General features: G+C 39.3%; 1 protein-coding gene across 6 annotated transcripts in view; it reads right to left on the bottom strand.

The window, feature by feature from the left end:
• Nucleotides 1-3,277: 3,277 nt before the first annotated feature.
• Nucleotides 3,278-21,863, bottom strand: part of LOC122803551 (NXPE family member 4-like) — a 444,095-nt gene continuing 425,509 nt past the window's right edge. For all 6 annotated transcript variants that reach the window (XM_044073206.1, XM_044073205.1, XM_044073209.1 and 3 more), the window contains 2 exons: nt 21,510-21,728; nt 3,278-4,520 (listed from right to left, as the gene is read on the bottom strand). In XM_044073206.1, the coding sequence (XP_043929141.1) occupies nt 3,979-4,520; nt 21,510-21,728 (761 nt within the window). In that variant the 3' untranslated portion in view covers nt 3,278-3,978. The remainder of the gene's footprint in view (nt 4,521-21,509; nt 21,729-21,863) is intronic.

Raw genomic sequence — 21,863 nt, 5'->3', positions numbered from 1 at the left:
TATTCCCATCTTCTCCTGTTGTACCACAGTAAATACTAAACACTCTTTCAAAACTCAAATTCATAGCCATCTGCTTATTTTACCCATCTGTGACATAGTACTAGAATGATCATATTATGCTAAAACCAAAAACATATAGAGCTAGCACATTTAACACGTATAACCACTTGCAGGGCCAGCCTAGTCCATAGACAAACTAGGCAACCACCTAGGGTGAAATATTTGCCCTACTATTAGGGGTGTTCCGTCTCCATTTAGTTATTTATTTTTTAGAGTAATGTTTCTTTGGTCTAACAAATAAATAAGTAAAGAAGGCACCCCAGCTGAATGATAATGGGCCCGGTGCCCTCAGGGGGGGGGGGTTAAGTTAACCCTGACCATTGTGAGATCATAAGAGTAGAGACCCCACAATGTTTGAATGTAGGCGCAAAACCACCTGAAGAGCTCCTTTCATTTTTTTCTCTTTACAGAAAAAAAATTTAATTAGTGACTTTCGGCTCTAACAAGACAGGAAATTGGACTGGCGTGGTGAGTGAAGTGTTACTACTATCTTTTATGCTGGCAGACATCATCCAAATAGTTTTGTCATAATTTCTGGCATGGAAAATTGTGGTGAGAGAAAAGGCATGATGAGATATGTGTTACCACTATTTTAATTTTGCTGGCAATGATTAACCAGATATTTATGGCCATTTTTTTGACTTTGTGCTTTATGTAGACAATCGTGATGAGAGGAATGGCACGGTAAGAAAAGTGTTATTATTATTTTTTTACAATTATGATGGCAGTGATGAACCAGATATGTTGGCTTTGGCAATAGTTCTCTGGCTTTGAGATTTGTGTGGAGAAACTTACATTAGAGTACTTGAATGTGTGGCAACTTGTTTGTGTGGACTGTGTAGGTGAAATATCATTACATGGCCATCAGATGTCATAGCTATAAATGGTCAGTGAGGATTGAGGTTGGCTGGATGAAAGTAACTGACACTATTGTCATCCATTCAGCTTAAAAAGTCACTATCTGGCTTTGTAAAAATATTCTGTTTTTCTGAGAAGAAATATGGATGACTTAACTGACCTGCACAGAGTCAGTAGGTACAACTGCTGTGATTGTCTTCTGTGGAGGAAATGCCTATCTGCTTCTGCTGTTTGCTTATTATTTTGGCTTTGCAGGACAAATGTGATTACGTGAAGCAAGGTGCAATATTTTAATGTGTGGCAACTATTTGTTTGGAACAAAGGTGAAATTCATTACAAGGCCATCCTCTGTTATCACTTTCCAATGTCTGAATGATACATTTAAATGTCTACTGCTTGGTGGGGATGTCTGGCTGAAAGTTATTTATCCTATTGACACTTGCTCATTTTAATAGTTAGTAAAGCTACCCCTTACCCTAACCCATGCCCTAACCCTAAGGTTCGTGACTATCGCACCATAGTGGAGGACATTGCTATGTCCTTCACTGCACTGCAGTTGTCACGAACCTTAGGGTAAGGGCAGGGGTCATAGTAAGGAGATAAAAAAAATCCATGATATTAATTGTAAAAGATTCAACCACATAAAAGAGAAGGTCCAGTTCCTCAGTAGGCAACAAACTTCTTCAATTAACAGGCAAAATTAGCGCTTTCATCTTGTGTACAAGACTTCATCCCCTTACTATGACCCGTGCCCTAACCCTAAGGTCCATGTGTACTGCACGGAAGTTCAGTACAACACCCATTCGTTGTACTGAACTTCACATGACTGCACTTTCGATTAAGTGCACTTTCGCTGCAGTGATCATTTCATGCACTATTTCAAATAAGTGAAAATTCAATCTAGTGTATGGAACCCATATATATATATATATATATATATATATATATATATATATATATATATATATATATGTGTGTGTGTGTGTGTGCATGCATGTGTGTCTGTATTTATATATATATATATATATATATATATATATATATATATATATATATATATATATATAAATATATATATATTTATATAGATTAATAAGATATATGAGTTTATAATGAATAATCACCGGTGAGTGCGACTGGAACACAAAATATTGAAAAAACTCATCTGCGATTGACATTAATCATCACAAAAATCATTGCAAAAAAGTAATCACAAATGTAAACCAATAGGTTACATTTCTGATTACCAGTAGTAGCACTAATAACTTTTTACATGCAAGGCTTCACCCCCCACACCCTGTAGTGTAGGAACACTCTCCCCACACCTCAGTAAATTAAATATACTAACTCTAAGGTTGGGCAAACTCAAAGAAAGGACAAAGGCCCTTGTATTATGTAACAGGATCAGTATAATGAACTTCAAATTGTACATAATTCAACAAACTGAGGCAGCAAAGAAAAAACACCAGTTAGTTGTTCAGCACATGATAAAATGCATGTAGTGATAACTCTTGTATGTATATATATATATATATATATATATATATATATATATATATATATATATATATATATGGGTCTACTTGATATGATCGACATTTCACAATGTCAAAACCCATATGGCTGATACCATATGATCGACATCTGAAATGTCGAACATACAAGCAGACAAAAAAAAAAAAAGAAAAAAACTAACTTTAAAGATGCTCCACCCCCCACATGCCTCATAACTTTAATATACTAACTCTGAGATCACACTACACTGCGGAAATGGAAATCTTTCCATTCCGCACTGTACGGAGATGCCAGTTCCCCATGGTCGGCATTTCAAATGCCCGTAATATGGTCTCGGCCATATGGGTTTCGACATTGTGAAATGTCGACCATGTGAAGGGGACCCATATATATATATATATATATATATATATATATATATATATACACACGTGTGTTCATGTGTGTGTGTGTGTGTGTGTGTGTGTGTGTGTGTGTGTGTGTGTGTGTGTGTGTGTGTGTGTGTGTGTGTGTGTGTGTGTGTGTATCTGTAAAAGTGTTTGTGGGAGACAGTATTTGAAATGTAGAAGTAATGTTGCTTCACCAGCCTTAAAATGTTTTATGGCAACTTTACATCAATAACAGGCAAAATTTAGTATGGAATATATACACAACCAAGTTTAAATCAAATTATGTGAACTCTGAAAGGACAAAAAGATTTTATGAGAAAGTCCAGTCATTTTAATTCTATCCATGAAGTGCAATTGTTCAGCATATAGTCTGTCCTTTAACCATTCGCATTTAGCCAAGCAGACCTTCAAAAGGAAGTTTATAAATTACAGGGCTGTCACACTGGAATCCATTATTCATAGGCAACTATATACATTTATTTATTTTTTTATTTGCATTTTTTTTATCAGGGCACTGATTGTATTAGACCACTTTCTGGTTCAACCTTCAAACACAATGTCATTTAAAAAGTGGCTGGTATGGCTAAGCAGTTCCCAAAGTGAACTTCATCACATTATTTCTTGGTAATTCAGTAAGACCTACATATCAGACAAGCCTGTTTTTAAGTTCCAAATAATCCATTTCTGGTAGAGCAGTCTTTGTTATCCAACCTGTACTTCAGATTGTCTGAAGTTATGGGTCAACAAGAATTTCTAAAACTAGACAATACAAAGAATTAATCTCCGTGGTGAGTCTTGCAGCAAGCCTCCCTTCAGGAGGAATAACATTTGTATTTCATTTAAAAACAAATCTTATTTTTTCATTATTTGATAGATTAGCTTCCATGTTTAACAAAAAAATTGTTTTAGGGACAGACTAGACCCCATGTAGATACATGCTATGAAACTTGGCCCTTGGCAGCTTTCTCAGTACAGCTCATACAAAGTTCTTCAGTCTGGTTGGCCATGTTTATTGTAGCATCCTGTCATGTATCAGAGGTCAAAGAATAACCATTTGCAAAATATTTTTGCATACCCTGGATTATGCCATACAGCAAGGAGAGTGCAACCTTTGTTGCATAAAATGCTTGATACACTCATGCAGTTTTGGACAGCTTTATTCATGGCAGACATAGGACAAAAATAGGTCTATCTCATTCTTAACTACACCTGAAGAAGGGTGGATGTCCCATGAGTCATATGCTACAGTCATGTCCCAAGCATCTACAAACCCAACCTTCATGCCTTTAAACACCATACTGAAAGCTTTGTTCATGTCAGAAGATAGCAAGTCACTGCGGTGCAAAATGTCACTGTAAACCTTCCTAGTGTTAGTGTTTTTTAGTATTACTATAGTCTCCGGGTTTCTTATCAGCAGCTTTTGTAGTGCTGTTCTAACCTTTATTAATGCTCTTATATACCTTCGAAGTGGAAAGGGAGAAAAATGGGGTCCAAAAGTAAAAACAAGAACAACATCTGGCCCTCCAAAGATGGTGTTGATCTGATTAACTGCAGGGTGCAAGTCGAAGAACACAATTTCTCCACCAGTTTGCCACGGCATGCCATGTGTCTTCCACTGAACGACAATATCATTTGCCACATCTATTGCCAGGTGTTCAGAATACCATTCGTGTCTGCCAACATCGACAGCTTTCAGACCTGGAATAGGCAGAAGCAGAGAAGTGTGTTAATTGTTTTTTCATTTATGTATAGCTCTTTGGAGGTGAGACTAAGGCACTATTATATGCATTAAAGTAACAAAACTAAAGCTAAAATATAGTCACAACACAACCTTTTTGGTTATATAACTGCTATGCATCTAAGAGTTCAAATTGTCAAGCAGCAGGGTTTCAATGGGTAGACTTGAAAGTCAATTCTTATTTCTGTTTGCATGTCTACATGCTGTAAGTCTAAACACACATGCTCATATGCTGCACTGATGTGAACTTACGCCTGAATTTACTGTCAGAAAAGTGCACTGCAGGAGCATGTTATTGTCAAAGCAGTCAGTTCCTTGAAGATTTTGAAAAAATGAGCCTTTTAATTGACAGGGTGCTATTATTAATCTTAAAAAAAAAAAAAAACTAAACATTGTGGATACGTGTATGGGGCTACCCTATGCAGCATGTGCCAACAGTACAGTATGCAAAACGGATTGATTACCTAAAGTACATTTCATTTCATCTGAGAAAATATAGAAAGAAAGGCATTTACAGAAGCTCAGAAACACAAGTCTCACCTGGCACTAGCTGCTGAATCTATTATAAAACTCATCTAGGAGCATAAGGTCACTCCAGAAATGCACCCACATCCACATCAGAACAGTTGTGCATCACTGACACTAAGCTCTGACTGTTAAGTCCCTACAATGTGATGTAATAAAAAGTTTGTAAATTCAAGCATGTTTAATGCAAACATTTGCACTCAACTGCCTCGGCCAATGCTGCCTGTGGTGGCCCCCATAGAAGGCACTACCCAAGGTACAAGAGTGCAAGTGCTTGCAAATAAGCATGCTTGAGCTTACAGTTCTTTTATTACTCTGTGCTTGGATTGTTGTACCTATGACCCCCAAGTTAGTGTAGTTTGCTAGACTGGGCATTTACCTGACTATACAGTACTAAAATCATATAAAGAACACTCACACTCAAAAGTGTCATCTCAGCCCTGTATACAAACACATTAACACAATTACTTGGTGGAATACGTGAATCATAATACACAATGGACTTCACAAAATTTACTTTGAATAAGAATACATACACTATCCAACCTCAGATTTAAACTTTTTAATAAAATATATAGAAATTTTTTCTTAGCTGTAATATTACTATTCATATCAGGACATTCATCTAAACTTAAGACTCTGTAACAACTTTGGTGATATTACAAACCCAGCATATGCTACATCAGGTGCAGTTCCCAACCCGTCACTAAACAGTCATGCTAGCCTTACCTTTTCCTTAACTACCAGCAACTTATGTAATTTCTCTAAGTTTAGTAAACCTCAGATCCGCATCAGCAGTATTAACAACAGATGGATAAACCTGGAGGCATGGATACTACAACATAAATACTCAGTCTTAGCAATAACTAACACGTCTGCATGAAGAATTCTATGTTTCACAATATAATGGATATACGTCCTCTAATTTTGTTGATAATAGACAACGGGCTGGGCATGGAAAAGCTTACTGCAGTGCAGAAGCCTTAGCTCAGAAGGTTTGCACACCAAATTAAGCTTTCCTGGTTCAGGGACCACTCTCTCAGTATAGCTTCTCCTTGGTGGTGAAATAGGACAGAGAACTGTCTCACTGGAGGTGCAATATGCTAATGAGGCACTCTGGGGGAGTGGCTAATTGTTATTGTTATTGACATTTGTTGACCTGAAAAGTCCATTGGGCTTGGGACCCATTTTCAGTGGAGGCCTGCGGAGAAAAGCTCCAAGTTACATGAAAATCATTACATGAATTTGTAAGGAAACAATTACTTATAAAGCAAGTGAAATAATACAGAAATCTAAACAGTACATATGTTGTAAAAAGGCACAATACAGTAACAATGGAACATTAGCATATAATAAAATTATACATTTAGAAATATTTAACAATACAGCTTAATATTTTTTTGGGGGGTAGGAAAAGGGAAAGGTAAGTGTAGTGGGAAGGCAAAATTAGAGATATAGTTAGAATCTTATAGCTAGGTAGTGGGAATATATAGATTATAGGTGACACGTATTTAATAGTAGTATTAAAAGTAGAAAGTGACAGAAGAGAATATGTGTTAAGATGGGTGTATAGATGTGTGGACTAGGAAACTAAAGATTAGGGATAGCTTATATGGTATAACAGTATCACATATACATAAGTATATTTCCTACGAGAAACAGTTTTGCTAGATTAAGGAGGCTGTGAATATGTGTTGCATGTGCAGCTGGGGTTATCAGTGAGACGTTGTTTTAGTTTTCTTTTAAAGACGATCATGTTGTCTAATTCTGTAAATGATGATGGCAGGATGTTCCACAGCTTAGTTATGGAATGGGAATAGAGGCAGCTACCTGCTCTTTTACAAGGTTTTGATACTTTAAGTAGGTGTTTGTTGCTAGAGCATAAATTTTTGGATGGGACGTAAGGTTCAAGGATATTTTTCAGAGAAGGGCAAAACTCAGGTTTATAAATGAGTTTATGGGCAAAGGTAAGTTGTGCGCAATGTAGGTAATGTGCAAATTCTAGCCAGTTTAGTTCTCTAGTGGCCTGGCAATGGTGGGTGAGATTTGGTTGGGCTGATGCGAATTTTGCAATCTTATAATAACAGGACTGTAGTTTGTGTTGCAAAGAGTTGTGGAGATTGGTGAAGATAGGAGACCCATAGGTTAAGGTTAGCCATGTGCTCTTCTTGGGAAATGGAGACAGCACTGCTCTAAACTTGTCACTGTGAATTTTTCACATACAGGGAAAACGTGTACCCAGTTTTCTTGATGGCATACACCCATTCAGAGCAATGTGACTGCTTATGACTCATACCATGATGACAGCTAAGTATAGTAAAGCTGTGTGTGTGTATGTGTGTGTGTGTGTGTGTGTGTGTGTGTGTGTGTGTGTGTGTGTGTGTGTGTGTGTGTACGGGTGCTCGCGCGCACGTGTGTGAGCATGCGCGCATGTGTGTCCGTGCATGTGTGGTACGTGTGCATGTGCATGTGTGCGTATTTGCATGCGCTTTTGGGGGTGACTGCTGCGATGGAGAAAACTCATGCATTCAGGTCTAACAGCATAATGTTTTATTCAGAGTCATGTTAATGAGCTGCTAATGAGGTGTTTGTGCACTTTTACCTTGTTCCTGAATCTCTAAATCCCAGGGCTGGAATTAATACCAAGTCTACTATTTAAGTTACCTTATGAGAAAGCAGTAACTCCCAGTTGGACACTGACCATAACTGGTTATTAAGTGAAATTACTATAAGAAATTGATTTAAGTTTTATACACTATTTGTCTACATCTGTCCTGCTGCATGTATGTGACAGAAATGTGCAAACATTCCAGTTACTGAGAAAAGGAAAAATATTCATTATAAATGGCTTGAATATAAATTGATTAGGGCATGCAAAATCACAGCTGAAAAAGTACATTTCACATTGTTAAACAACTAGTTTACCCTCACACTAAAAACTGAAATATAAACACCTTAATCCCCCCCCCCCATCTCCCACTTGTCTTTCAAAACAGGCCCATCTTAAAAATATTCACAAAACACTTTACATCTTAAACCGCATTTGATCATTCTTTGAGACAAAAAAAATCAAACCTTGACATGGAGATAGAGCAAATTACCTGGGAAGATGTATATGTAGCTATCAACTCTATGAGGTTACTGGACACAATCTATAACCCTAGTGAACTTAAGCAAAGTAGACTGTTTCCCCTTAGGTGACATAGATTAGAAATAACTTGATGTCCCTGGATTAACTTTTCTTTTTAACTAAACCACCATCTACACTACAACACCTATGTTTCTATGGGTACCTCACAATATACACACTTCCCTTTTTCTTATACCATGTTATGATAATTTATCAATTCTGTGATGATACGTGTCTTCAAGATTTGAAATTCACTTCCTGGCTACTCTGTAATACATAGCTGTCAACCACTTGACATAAGAAATCTGGACAAAGCCTAAAATAATAGTAGTCAAAGGCCCAAAGTAGGGACAGGTTTTAAATAATGTGCTTATAAACTTAAAAAGTTGCTAGAACAACAGGATTTGTGTTAGCATGCATTTTCTGAAGGATACGAAGTCTGAAACACAAATGTATGCCATTATTTAGTGATGTCAATCCTCAGTGATTTGCTAGAAAACCACAAATTTTATGAGGAATAGACCAAACATATGAGGCAAAAATCTGGACAGTCTGCGAAAATTGGGACAGTTGAGAGGTATGTTGTAATACGTGTCACTTTGATACTGATAAGAAATCTATTTCTACTACCTATAGACTGCAAGCCATAATTTATGCAAATGTTTCTTGATGCCTTTTTCAGTCAGGCTATCAACAAATGAAAATAAATAAACAAATGCATACATACATAAATTAAAAAAAAAAAACAAATACAATTTTAACTAAAAGACTAGGCATGAAAATCTGAGATCATAATGGAATAAAAAGTAATCTCTGAATATCTGAAAACTGAACCCAGGACCTTAGCAAATACAGCTAAAGCCAGTTGTATTAAACATAAGCAAAGAATGCATACTGCAATAACCTAAAGCATTTTGGAAATCAATCAACCCTCTAAAAGCAATCTACAAACGAAATCACTTTGCTTCCAGACCCCAGATCTCAGGAATCTCACCTTGAATGCAATCTCCATTCACAGAATGAAGTCTACAAATCCTGACATACCCACATCCAAGGAGAGTTACCTTAATCCAGAAGTTTTTGCAGCATTCTACTTCAGAAATGTCACTCCTAAGCAGGTAAAAAAATAGCTCTAGAACATAGAGATGAAATAAAAAAAACAGTCCAACCTTCTTAAAGCAGTGTATGTAACATTGTAACATCAATAACTTAGTAACTCCCATCAAAGGGCTACTGTTAATCTAAAACACTGAGTAGCCATAAATCGTGTTGGAACAATAAAAGGCATCACACCACCTGTGTGCACCAGTTTTTCCCTCAAGCGGTAAGACGTATCATGTAACATCCATTGCTTATGATTAATCACCTAGACCACCTGAAGAAAGAACACACATTTTCAATATGCCTGCCAACAATGCCCCTCACTAGCCATGCCATATTTATAGAGATATCAGACTTATATATTTACAGCATCCTTTTGTTTAAAATAATGTATGCATCAGAATAAATAAAGTATTTTCTTATTGTAAGTACCTGTTTTTCCACTGTTTTCTTATTCTGAATAATTATTTTACCTTTTTTTGTTATTGCAAATATTTTTCTTAAACTAATGCATATACAACCATTGTCATGTAAAAGCACCATCAGTTGCAATCAACATCAAACAATATAACAAACTGTTACTTTGTAAGAACACTTAGTAATTGTGTCATGGCAGAAAAGCATCATTGGAACTGTCCACTCAATGGAATGGCAAAGTCAAATAAACAAATGAAAGTGTTTCTTTTTCTCTGAGTTTAAATGGTTCACTTATGAGCTTTGTTTTTGCCAGAATAAACAAATAAAAGTGTTTCTTTTTCTCTGAGTTTAAATAGTTCACTTATTAGCTTTGTTTTACCAGAGGAGTTTTTAGGGCTGTCGACAGCAGAGGAAGTCTGTAAACATCATGCTCTCCTTCCTGAGACATTTTTATTAAATGTGGTGTAAAGAAGATAGGAATGCATGTCATGATGTTACCCAAACAAAATAAGCACTCTGCAACATGGATGTTGCTAGGCATACACTTCGTACTACACTGAGTACAATTTTTTCTATACATTACTTAGAGAAAACATGGCTTTTTGAGGCCATACTGTGTCCACAGCTGTCTAAATTAATGACTTCAATAACAGTTACATAGATTGAAAAAATATCTAATGTTTTTTAGAGGGAAAGTGATGCAAACATTTGTTAAGTGCTGGGGGGGGGGGGTGTAATGTGTTACGTTTTTACCTGCCAGGTGTGTTAGAGGCAGCAATATGAGCACACAAGTACAAAATTAAATTCTCTGGCAACTTCCCTGCACTGCAAATCGTAATCTTTAGGGGGTAATTAAAGAACTTGGAGGCTTTGTCAAGGGCCATCATTAATTAATTACCAAAAAGGCAAAAAATATATATATTATTCACTTTAGAGATATGTAAAATTTAAAGAAATATGGCCCAGTGGTGCAGCACATTTGTTACCTCACAGCAAGAGGTTCGCTGGTTTGATTTTCTGCTGGGGTGCCTTCTGTGCAGAGTCTGTACGTCCTCCCTGTGTTCACCTAGGTTTCCTCCAGCTGCTCTGGTGTCCTCCCACATTCCAAAGACATACAGTAGGTGGACTGGACAATCTAAATTGGCCATAGGTGTAAATGTCCATGCAAGTACGTAGTATGGAAATACAACTGTGCCTAGCCACCTGATGGAGTGAAAGTACAGTTGTGCACACATCATAAATGTAGATGTTCGAGTGTATTCACTGTTGCAGTCATTACGTTTGGGTTATTCTGCCAAGGGTAGCCCTCAGTCAGCCTGAATACCAGAGGCTTAATATTTCTGCATCAGTTGCTGTCGCTCCAGGACTGACGTCAGGTCATCAGTGATATAAAAACAGGCAACCGACGCCATTACATCAGCTTTCCTTGCCCCAGCTGTCATAAGCCCCCAGATAGAGAGCTAGGTTATGGTGGAAGAACACCATCAGTAGAAAGTAAATACCAAAAATACCCTGTAAGGACAGAGGAAGAAAGAAAGAGAGAGAGAGAAAGACAAAGGGGATGGAGGGAGGGGGGATCAGGACTGCAACAGTGAATACACTCCAACATCTACATTTATGGTAAGTGTACACAACTGTACTATGTTCTTCATGTCTCACTGTTGCAGTCTTCACATTTGGGTTGATTCCCAAAGCTGAAGAAAAGGGTAGAGGCAGTCAAGAAGACTGAGGGCTGGCTAGGATGCCCTGCAAGACTGCAGTGGCAAAGCCTGCCCTGGATTTGGAGAAGATAGGCAGGTTGCAATGCTTGGTGAAAGTATGAACAAAAGTCCATGTTGCAGGCTCCAGAATGTCCCTGGTGGGGACTCCTCTGAGAAAAGCTGCAGAGGTGGAGGTTGCCCTGGTGAAATGTGTCCTGACCCTCTTTGGGGGTGGTTTCCATGCTGTCTGTAGCAGAAATGGATGCAGTGTGCTATCCATTTGGAGATTGTTTGTTTGAATATGGCCTTGCCCTCTGCCCCTGCTGTGAAACTGACTAGCAATTGGTCAGTTTTTTTCTAAAAGATTTAGTCCTATCCAGATACAATCTGAGCTGTCTGTGCACATCTGCAGAGTGCATAATCCTTTCCCCCCTTGTTTTGTGGGTTAGGGAAAAAAGTGGGCAAATGAATGGATTGGTTGAGAGCCACACTAGACACTACTTTAGGCATGAAGGAGGGGTTAGTCCTGAGGGAGACCCTGTCAGCATGGAAAATGATGAAGGGCTCTACAGCCATGAGTGCTTGTAGCTCAAACTCTTCTAGCTGAAGTGAAGGCCAGAAGAAAGGCTGTTTTCCAAGAGAGGAACTTTAACTCTGCTAAAGCTGCAAGTTCAAAGGGGGGTAGGGTAAGTTTTTACAACACAAAGTTAAGGTCCCAAGCTGGGGTAGGAGCTCTTCTGGGTGGCCTTAAGTTGTTAGCCCCTCTTAGGAACTGTTTGATGAGAGGGTGTGAGAAGAAAGGTGGCTCTGTGCTGTAATGAGCAGAGATGGCAGAGGCATGAATTTTAATAGAAGAGAAGGACAGACCACTGTGTAGTAGGTCTGCTAGGTAATCCAGGTTGAGAGGTAAGGATGACTGTCCTGTTTCCATTCCCTTAGCCTGGATCCAGGTGCAAAACCTTTTCCACTTGTCAGCATAGGATTTTCTAGTGCTGGGGTGTCTGGCATCACATAGAGAGAGGTCAGAGAATAAGCCAGGCTGCCAAGCTGAGGGTCTGCAATTGGGGATGCATGAATTCTCCATTCTTCTGGGTCAGGAGTGTTGGGATCTGAGTTAGGTACCATGGTGTCAGTGGGTACCAGTGCTGGCATGGCCAGTCTGGGGCAATCAGGATTGTCCTGGGTTTTCCTCCGTTATTTTGAGCAGTACCCTTGAAATGAGTGGTATAGGGGGAAATGCATAGACTAAGAGGTTTACCCACTGTAAGGATAGAGCATCCACTTTCCAGGCCTTGCTGTGAGGTTCCCTGGTGCTGAATTTGCTGAACTGATGATTGGAGTGGAAGGCAAAGAGGTCCACCTTCGGGGTGCCCCTTTTCTGGGTTACAAGGGTGAAGGTTCTGTGGTCTAGCTGCCACTTGTGTGGGTCTAGCAGGTTTCTGCTTAAGTTGTCTGCCAGAGAGTTTAGGGAACCTGGCAGGAATTGCGCTAGCAGGTGTATTTGCATGGCTGAGGCCATGTGCCAAACGGTCATGGTGAGCCTGCAGAGAGGATAAGAGTGAGTCCCTCCCTACTTGTTGATATACCACATCACTGTTTTGATCAGTAGAGGCCCCCGGGAGAGTATGGGTCTGAAACCTGTCAGGGCATGCTGAACAGCTAGCATCTCTGTTTGTTGATGTGCAGATGTATTTGATTTGGGCTCCAATGGCCCTGAATGCACCTGCCATCCAAGTGTACACCCCAGGCATAGTCTGATGCATCTGTGGTGAGGGTCTTGGCAGCGTGGGGTTGTGAGAAGTGAAGTCCCTTGTTGTGGTTGCATGCTGCTGCCCACCAAAGAAAATCCTTCCTTAGACAAGGAATCATTGGTATGAGAGTTTCCAGGTCTTGAGAATGCTGACACCAAAGGCTTTTTAGGTACCACTGAAGTTTCCTCATATGCAGTCTGGCATATGGAATGAGTAGAATGCAGGAGGCCATGAACCCTAGAGCTTGCAGGATTTTCCTTGCGGATAACTGGGTTCTCATGGCTAGTTGAGAGAAGTAGCCTGTCAGGTAGGCTTGTTTTTCTGGAGTAAGGAATGCCATCTGGGATGCTGTATCCAGGCTTGCTCCCAGGAATACAATTGTTTGCGTGGGTACTAGTTTTGATTTCTTTTCTTTGATAGTGTATCCCAGGGAGGTCAGTAGGTCCTTTACAAAGGTCAGGTGCTGTAACAGCTTTTCCTGACTGTCTGCCTGAATCATGCAGTTGTCTAAGTAGGGGTAAATTTGAATATTTCTTTGTTTGCAAAAAGCAGGCATTTTGTGAAAACTCTGGGAGCAGTGGATAAGCCAAAGGGAAGCACAGAGAACTGAAAGTGCATAGATCCTGCCCTGAAACATAGATATTTCCTGCAAGATTCCCTGATTGGGATGTGTAGATAGGCCTCTTTTAGGTCTAGGGTAGCTAACCAAGGATCCTTGGAAAGCATAGGAAGAAGCTGCCGGAGGGTGAGCATTTTGAATTTTGGTATCACCAGAAAGGTGTTTAGAATGGATAGGTCAAGGATTGCGTGCCAGGTGCCCTCTTTTCTGGGTACCAGGAAAAGTCTAAAATACAAACCTTGGCCTATTTGGACTGCAGGAATATGCTGCCACTGGTTTGGAGGAAGATCTGGGAACCCTCTTGGGTTTGGCAGAGTATGGAAATAGAATTTGTATCCCTGGGACACTATGTTGAGGACCCAGTGGTCGTTGGTAATAGAGGCCCAGTTGTTTGCATGGAAGGAGAGTTTTCCTCCTAGGGGCACATGCAAGTGGCCAGAGGTAAGGGGTGGAGGTGTAAAGTCATTGTGAGTTCTTACCATAAGGGGTGGCTTAGCACTCCCTGTTTTTGAAGAAAAAGAACTCCATTGGTTTGATCGCTGCATTCCCTAGGGCTGCTGTCTGGGGGAGTCTGCTTCCCTTGGGTCTGGGCTGAGCTGGCCTGGAGGGGGCCAGAAAGGACCAGTGCTTGGAGGGGCAATGCCTACTGAACCTTGGAGGCTGGACCTGTAAAAAGTCTTTAACTGACTGCATAGCTTTTTCTTCCATCTTTTTTAAGACCTCTTCTGCCTTGGTGCCAACAAATTGTCTTTGTTCAATGGTGCGTCCAATCATTTTGATTTGACATGGTCTGGTAAGGTCTGTTCCTTAAGCCAAGCATGCCTTCTAAGGACAGAACCAGTGACTGCTGACCGGCAAGATGCCTCTAGGGCATCAAAGCCACATTGCAAGTTGTGCCTAGTAACTTGGCTTGCAGGATGCATAAGCTTTGTAATTCTTTATTTTCTGCACAAGCAGGAAAGGAAGATATTTTTGTTTGAGGAGTTCCATGGTATGCTGCTGCTATTTCAGCATGTGGAACTGACAATTTACTGCTCTAATAGCAAGAGTAGCAGAGGTGTGTACTTTTTTACCCCATCTGTCTAAAGCTCAAGAATCCCTGTCTGAGGGGGTGGGATTCTTAGCTGAGGTTGCTTTAATTCCTTTAGGTCCTTGAGCAATGACTCCTGGGTCAGCAGTAGGATTTTTGAAAAGGAATTTGTGAGAGTCAGGGACTCTTTAGTACCTGTCAGGTTTCCTGGGAGCAGGAGGAAGGGTGTCAGGAGTCAAACTGGATTCCATAAAAACATCAACAACATCCAGGACAGGAGGAATGGCCAAAGGTCTGTGCTGTGGTAAATCTAAGAATTACCTGAGTCTCTTTTTTGACTGTGGATAGTTCTGACATTCCTATTGGAAATGCTCCCTTAGAGTAAGAAGCGTTTCACCAAAAGAAAAATCCTCGGGTGGAGACGCAGAAAGAATGGCTTCCTCTGCATCAGAATCCTCATAAGCAGAGAGGAGTTGCATGTCTTCATATTCTGAAGCATCAGTCATTGGACTGCTGTTGGGGACAAGTCTCTTTTTCTTTTGGAAGGGGTAGCCTGGCTTCCCCTAATAAGCATAATAAGGTCTTCTGCCATTTTAAGCATTTGAGATTGAGGCAAGGAAGCAGGTGCCTGAGCTTGGGTCATCGTTTTTTTGGGCGTAGTTCATACCCTGGGCCTTAGAAACTTGGTAGTTTTAGAAAAAACTGAAGACGTGAAAGAAGTTGTCGTTTTGTGTCAAGTATCGGTAGTGTGATGTACTTCCTTGGAAGCCAGTGCCTGCACAGCAGCTCTGGACCCATCCAAGGTAGAGGCATCCACAAGAACCTTAGTCGAAGAAGAGTTTCAAGGCATACCGGACTCCAAAAGGGTCTTGGTAGTGGCCTGCGAATCCACAGAAGCGGGCATCAGGAGCTGCGAAAGCGCCTCACTGAGGACTGGAGAACTGATGACTAACTTAATGGAAGTGTCATTGGCAGTTTTGGACCTGTGTGGTCTGTCTCTGTCTTTATCCTTATGTTTTTTTCGGAAGATCGGTAGTCGGTTCTGGCTTTGAACAAAGCACAAAACCAACAGCGAGGGACGTCATGGTCTGGGCCTAAACAGGTGATGCAGTAAGAGTGGAAGTGTCGGTGTGGTATTTGCTTTCCATAGGCGAGACAATTGTTAACTTTTTCTGACATTGGTTAGAGCAAGAAAAAAAGGATCCAAAATGGAGTATTTAGCTTTAGAAGACTCCAACTTCAGTTTGGAAATGAAAACTCAGGTAGTGGCCGACCGGCACTCATGCGAACTGCTTTTGCTTCAGGCTCCTTGGCAAGAAAGACTGATGTAATGGTGTTGGCTGCCTGTTTTTATACCACTGACGACCTGACGTCAGTCCTGGAGCAACAGCAACCGATGCAGAAATACTAAGCCTCTGGTTTTCGGGCCAAATGAGGGCTACCCCTGGCAGAATAAGCCAAATGTGATGACTGCAACAGTGAAACACAAAGAAAATCCTTGGTTCTAGATGACTGTCACTGTTGAAGTGACACCCCGAACTTATGTGCAAAACTGGGAAAAAGGAATTGTGGATGAATGGATGGACTTATCATTGCTATTGAAGCAGTTTAGGCCAGAAGTGACCAATGAACTAACAAAGTTAATTAGACTATTTAGTTCCAGTGGTAAAAAAGAAAAATGAGAAAGATAAATGGTTCACTTTTTACTACAGGCAGGCTTCATAGGTTAGTACTAGGCTAACTGCTCTTATGGGCCATTTTAAACCTAGCCAATTACCCCATGTCAGAATCAAACCCTGCACCTTGTGTTTCTAAGGTAAGCACCTTAACCATTACCCCAACCTCCTACTAATTCACTTGATGGCCATAGTGGGAGAAAACTACATACCCTTAGGGATGCCTAGCTGCTGAAATTATCTGACCGTTAATGTGTGAATTTCTGTTAATAGTCTTGATTACTTGTGTTCACCTATTTTATCAGATTTCTAACATTGTGGGTCTTATTGGCTTTATGTAATCTATTTCTTTCATCAATCTTAATATGTTTATCCATCTCTATTAAATAAGGCAACTCTTCCCTTAAATCATGTTCTTCTAAACTGAGGGCATATTCTTTGCTCTCTGTTTCCTGCCGGCATTCTCCAGAAACTTCCAGAACATCTTGCAGTGACATATTCACTTTAGCTGCATCCCACATCATCCCTTGCTCTTTCTTATGGGAACTCACTGGCTGATCACTCCACAACATTGACGTGTCAGAGTTGCCACTGTTTCTTGCTCCTTCCTTTGCTGTGCAACTCCAACTGGACTTGTGTACTGGTTTCCAAATGAAGACTCCAGAGTATCTTCATGTGGCAACTGATTAGATGTTTCCTGTTCTACCTGTTTCTCTTTAACCTGGGAACTCATTGTTCCATCATATTATGACATCACCAAAGTTGGATTTTCTACACTAAATCCTTCACTTTACAGGTAATCCATACTTTCAATTTCTACTTCTTTAACTTTTCCATCACTAATCCTCTTTTCTATTTCCCCCATATTTTCTCATTTTTGTATTGTGAGATTTGCCATATCCTGAGTAGTTTGCCTGTACTTCTCTTCAAATATCTTTGGAGCTACTTTTTTTTTGTACTGATAAGTTTGGATTTCCCCTATGCATAAATATTGCATCATATCAGATCTATTTTTCTTTTTCATGTCCATGTTTCTTTATTATACCTTTCAAAAATCTTTAGGTTTTGGTCTTTATATTTTGACACGTCCTCTGTTGCTTCTTTTTGCAAAGGGCCTACAGTTTCTTTGTCTATATAATGTTTTTCATGGATCTGTTGTATTACTGAACACATATTTGCATTTGAAGCTTTTGACGGTTTTCTTGTGCAAGTATTTTTCGTTCCCCTAATTTCTCTCCTAATCATTTTGAATATCTTCTAGCTGGAAATTCTGGGCTTCTTGCATAACAGAAACAATATATAATGTCTTCTTTATCCTAAACAGTCCACTGTGTCATCTTTACGGCTCTTTTCTGGCCTGTCAGTTTTTAAGTTTTTTTGTGGAGTGCTACTTCCTTCTACAACACATGGAACCCTGAGCCTGACCTAACCCCATTGTAAGAATGTTTGCATGTCTTGAGGATTCTATACTGTCATTTTTCCAGTCCTGGCATCAGTGTGCCTATCAAGATTGGGCATTCTTTTTATCCCGAGATTTGTGCATCCAGCAGTCTTTTTTATTTTTAGTCTACCTCTATCCTTAGTATATGCTATATAAAATGCAGTCGATATACTAATGGCTACTTTGTGAGATTTTATGAAAACAGAGTCCACCACATGAAGTTACTCACCAAGACTTGAGGATGAATTCAATTCCAGCACTACTACTTTCCTTTTCATGCTGATTTTATAATGTCACAATTTGTACTCCATACTCTTCAACTCCATAGCAGTCACTCTTTTGATATGCATGCTCTTTGTGTCACAACCTTTTCATTAACAAAAAAAGTAAACGAAAACCAACCTCTGTCCTGTACATCATTTGCACCCAATCAACTGACAACACACAAAATGTAACTAATTTCATTGCTAATATAAACTGGAGAATGTTTTATGAATGTATAAATGAAACAACACTGCTACCTTCTTGTCTGCAACCCTAGTTAGTGTTTAAAATTAATTTCATCCACAAACATTACGTCTATATTAGGATAATTTGTATCACATGGCAATCACCCAAACTCCACAACCTGCAAAAACAAAGAATCGCGGCTTTGGAAGTTTGGAAACAAGCCTAGTCTCCCAAAGACCATTCTAATTATATAAGATCAATTAATCAGGATAAAAAAGACATTAGCAATATAAAAGATATTAACTTCCATTACAGACAATCCTCAGCATTTACAAACTGCAGCCAATTGTGAAAAGAGGTCAACCTATTGATGGGTCATTCAAAAGCAAACATCTGTTCTCAAACTATAACTTCAGCTGGCTTAACATTTTTTGGACATTCTCTCAGATTACTCATCACTTAATGTTCCTAATACATCTTGTTCCTCACTTTTACCTCAGAAAAGATCACACTAACAATACTAACTCACCAGTCTAGTCCCTACCATTCATGGTCCTCCAGGTTCAGATGGTCTCTATTCATAACTTTCAACCTCTTAGCACAAAAAATCTAGACAAAGCAAAAGATAATGGGGGGATAAAGCCCCCAAAATAGGGACACATTTTAAATATTGCTCTTAAAAACTTAGAAAGTTGCTAGAATAAAAGGTCTTGAGCTACCATACATTTTCTGAAGGATATAAAGTCAGAAAATCTAATGGATGTCATTATGTAGTGAAGTCATCCCTCAATGATTTTCCACAAAAATCCAGAAAACCACAAATTTTATGAGGAACAGACCAAAAATATGAGTCAGAAATCTGGACATTCTGTGAAAATCTGAACAGCTGATATGTATGTCTTTATTCCTGGTTTCTAAAGATTTATGGACACATAATTTCCGATGAGATAAGTTGTCTATTTAACTTATCCATCATGCAGAAAAAAATTCCAGATATTTGGAATAAAGTATTTGCCATGCCCATACTTAAAGTATGCTAATCCCGCAATACCTTTGTCTGCTGCTCCCCCCTGCATCTCATCTAGATAAGTTACTAGAGAAAGCAGTATCCAACCAAGTTACAGTCTACCTCTGCCAGTACAATATCCTACACACTAACCAACATGGATGTAGTATGCAAAAAAGTACCCAATTAACCATATCTACATCCACTAGCCTAGCCACATTTACTAACAAGAATAGACACCTTCTAGCTGATATACTTTGTATAAATATCAGGAAAGCTTTTGGCACAGGAATTCATACCTTATGGATTTGAAATTCATTGGGGTCTCAGTGTGCAGGTTCCTATCCTGATTAAGCCAGGGGTTGTGGGGCTAACATAGTGGTTAAAGCGCTTACCTTACAAACACAAGGTGTAGGGTTTGATTCTCATATGGGGTTATTGGATAAGCTTTAAATGGCTCACAAAGGCAGTTATTCCAGTACTAATCTATGAACCTTACTCCTAGGTTTTGTGGTACACACCAGCTTTGGTTCCTTGCCTGAATGGTTCAGGAAACAGAACCTTTAAATTAAAGTTCAACAGTACCTTAACATCTCATTAAAATATAATTACTGGGGTGCCCCAAGGTTCTAGCCAAGAGCGTATTCAGGTGAGCGTATTCATCATTTGCCTTCTTACTGATCCAGTCTTCTGGTCTATGCAGATGATCTTATCTTCCATGAACCTATTCCCAAACATGGCATGCTAATTTGTAACTTCCAATGAATTCTCAATAACCTTCATCAGTCTTTAATTAACAGGCAAGTTATACTGAATGCTAAAGAAATCTAAATAATATTTTTCAGAGATTCTCATCACCCCTATCTTACAACAACCCAAACACTGCATGTGTCTCACCTTGATATACTTAGAATCATATTGCAATCCTTCTTAAATATGCGCTTTTGAATCAACACCTTGAAATCCAAAAAATCAGCTTGGAATGCCACAAAATATCTTGTTTTGTTATTGGAAAAGCAAAGCAGCTATAGGAAAACCATCTTAGAGCCACAGTCAATAAAAGGTTTACCCTTTCTTACCTATATCTCCAAGAAGACTTATAATGACAAGGTCACCAACTGAATTTGCCACTTCACCCTCCTTACTCTCTCTTTCTCTCTCTCACATGACTCTACACAGAGCTAAGTGACTGCCTCTATAAAGGCTTCCTTTTAGTTTCCCTTAGTCATAAAACTCTCATTTATGGCTGATCCCCCAGTTAGCCATAGACTGACAATAAGGAGCAGCCCATGGCAATTTCAGTCCCAAGCCTGTACTGTCTTCTCCAGTCAAGGCAATGTCTTAAACATCCACTGATTGTATTTTTCTGCACTTGGACCAAAGCTATGGGCCTCACTTCCAAATGACTTTCATAATATTCTCACAGAGCAGATAAATTGGCTTTATTTCTTAAAGTAGAGATATTTGCTTCATCTTTTAGCACCCTGCCTTTCCTTTCTGCCTTTCCTTCTGCTACAGCATTTATCTTCTCACACTAAACTATCATGTGAAACTATTCTGTCTACTCTTATTACCTACAGCTTCCTAACTATTCACCTTCTACCCTTTCAACCCCTCCACATTGTCCCATCTTGCCTTCTCCGTCCCCTTCCCCACTATTTCATTCCCTCAAAGAGAAATTATGATTAATTAAAATGAAGGCATGCTCTGGCAGTCCTGCAGTGTAGGTAAGATATATCCAGAATACTTGTTCTGAATTTATGAATTTACAATTTCACTACTAACTTGTAAGCAATAAAAAGCTGCTTTATTATGTGATGTGTAGTTGTCTGATTGTTGATGTTACTGTGCCTCTCTCGTCTTTTCCTGGCCTTGGCTGAAATAGTTCAATAAGAGATCAGTCTCTTATGCAATGGTTAAGGTCTTCACCTCACAGACAAAAAGTACAGGATTTGATTCTGACCTCAAATTATTGGCTAGGCTTAAAATGGCCCTTCAGGTTAGATAGCCTAGTATTTGCCTATGAACCTATGAACATGCGTACATAACTACATAAATATATAAAGATTGCTCTGACAGTATGACTTCCTCTTTTTGACTTACTTGGAATATGATGTAGAAGATACTCCCACCACTGGCGAGTAGTTGAATCACCAATCAAGAACACCTTCTTTCCTTTCAAACACTGGACAGTTTTATCAGGTGAATCAAAGTATTGTATCTGACAGTGGCTTGGTATCCAGCGATTGTTGAGAAAGAACCCACTGAAGCTGTTGGGTTTCAGGGACTGAATGTGGCACTGACCAAAAGTAGATTTTAAATCTAGAAGAAAAATGGAAACCTAGTCACAAAATGTACCAGTCATAAAGAGGTTTACAAGAATAAAAGCATTTCTTGAAAGCTTTTCTCTAACTGTAGAATTGGAAATTACTTTAGAAGCAGAGATTATGTTGAGCA

This window comes from Protopterus annectens, chromosome 5.part1, assembly GCF_019279795.1.
Source record: "Protopterus annectens isolate FY-2018-M chromosome 5.part1, PAN1.0, whole genome shotgun sequence".
NCBI lineage: Eukaryota > Metazoa > Chordata > Ceratodontiformes > Protopteridae > Protopterus > Protopterus annectens.
This window is presented reverse-complemented; position numbering and strand designations above follow the sequence as displayed.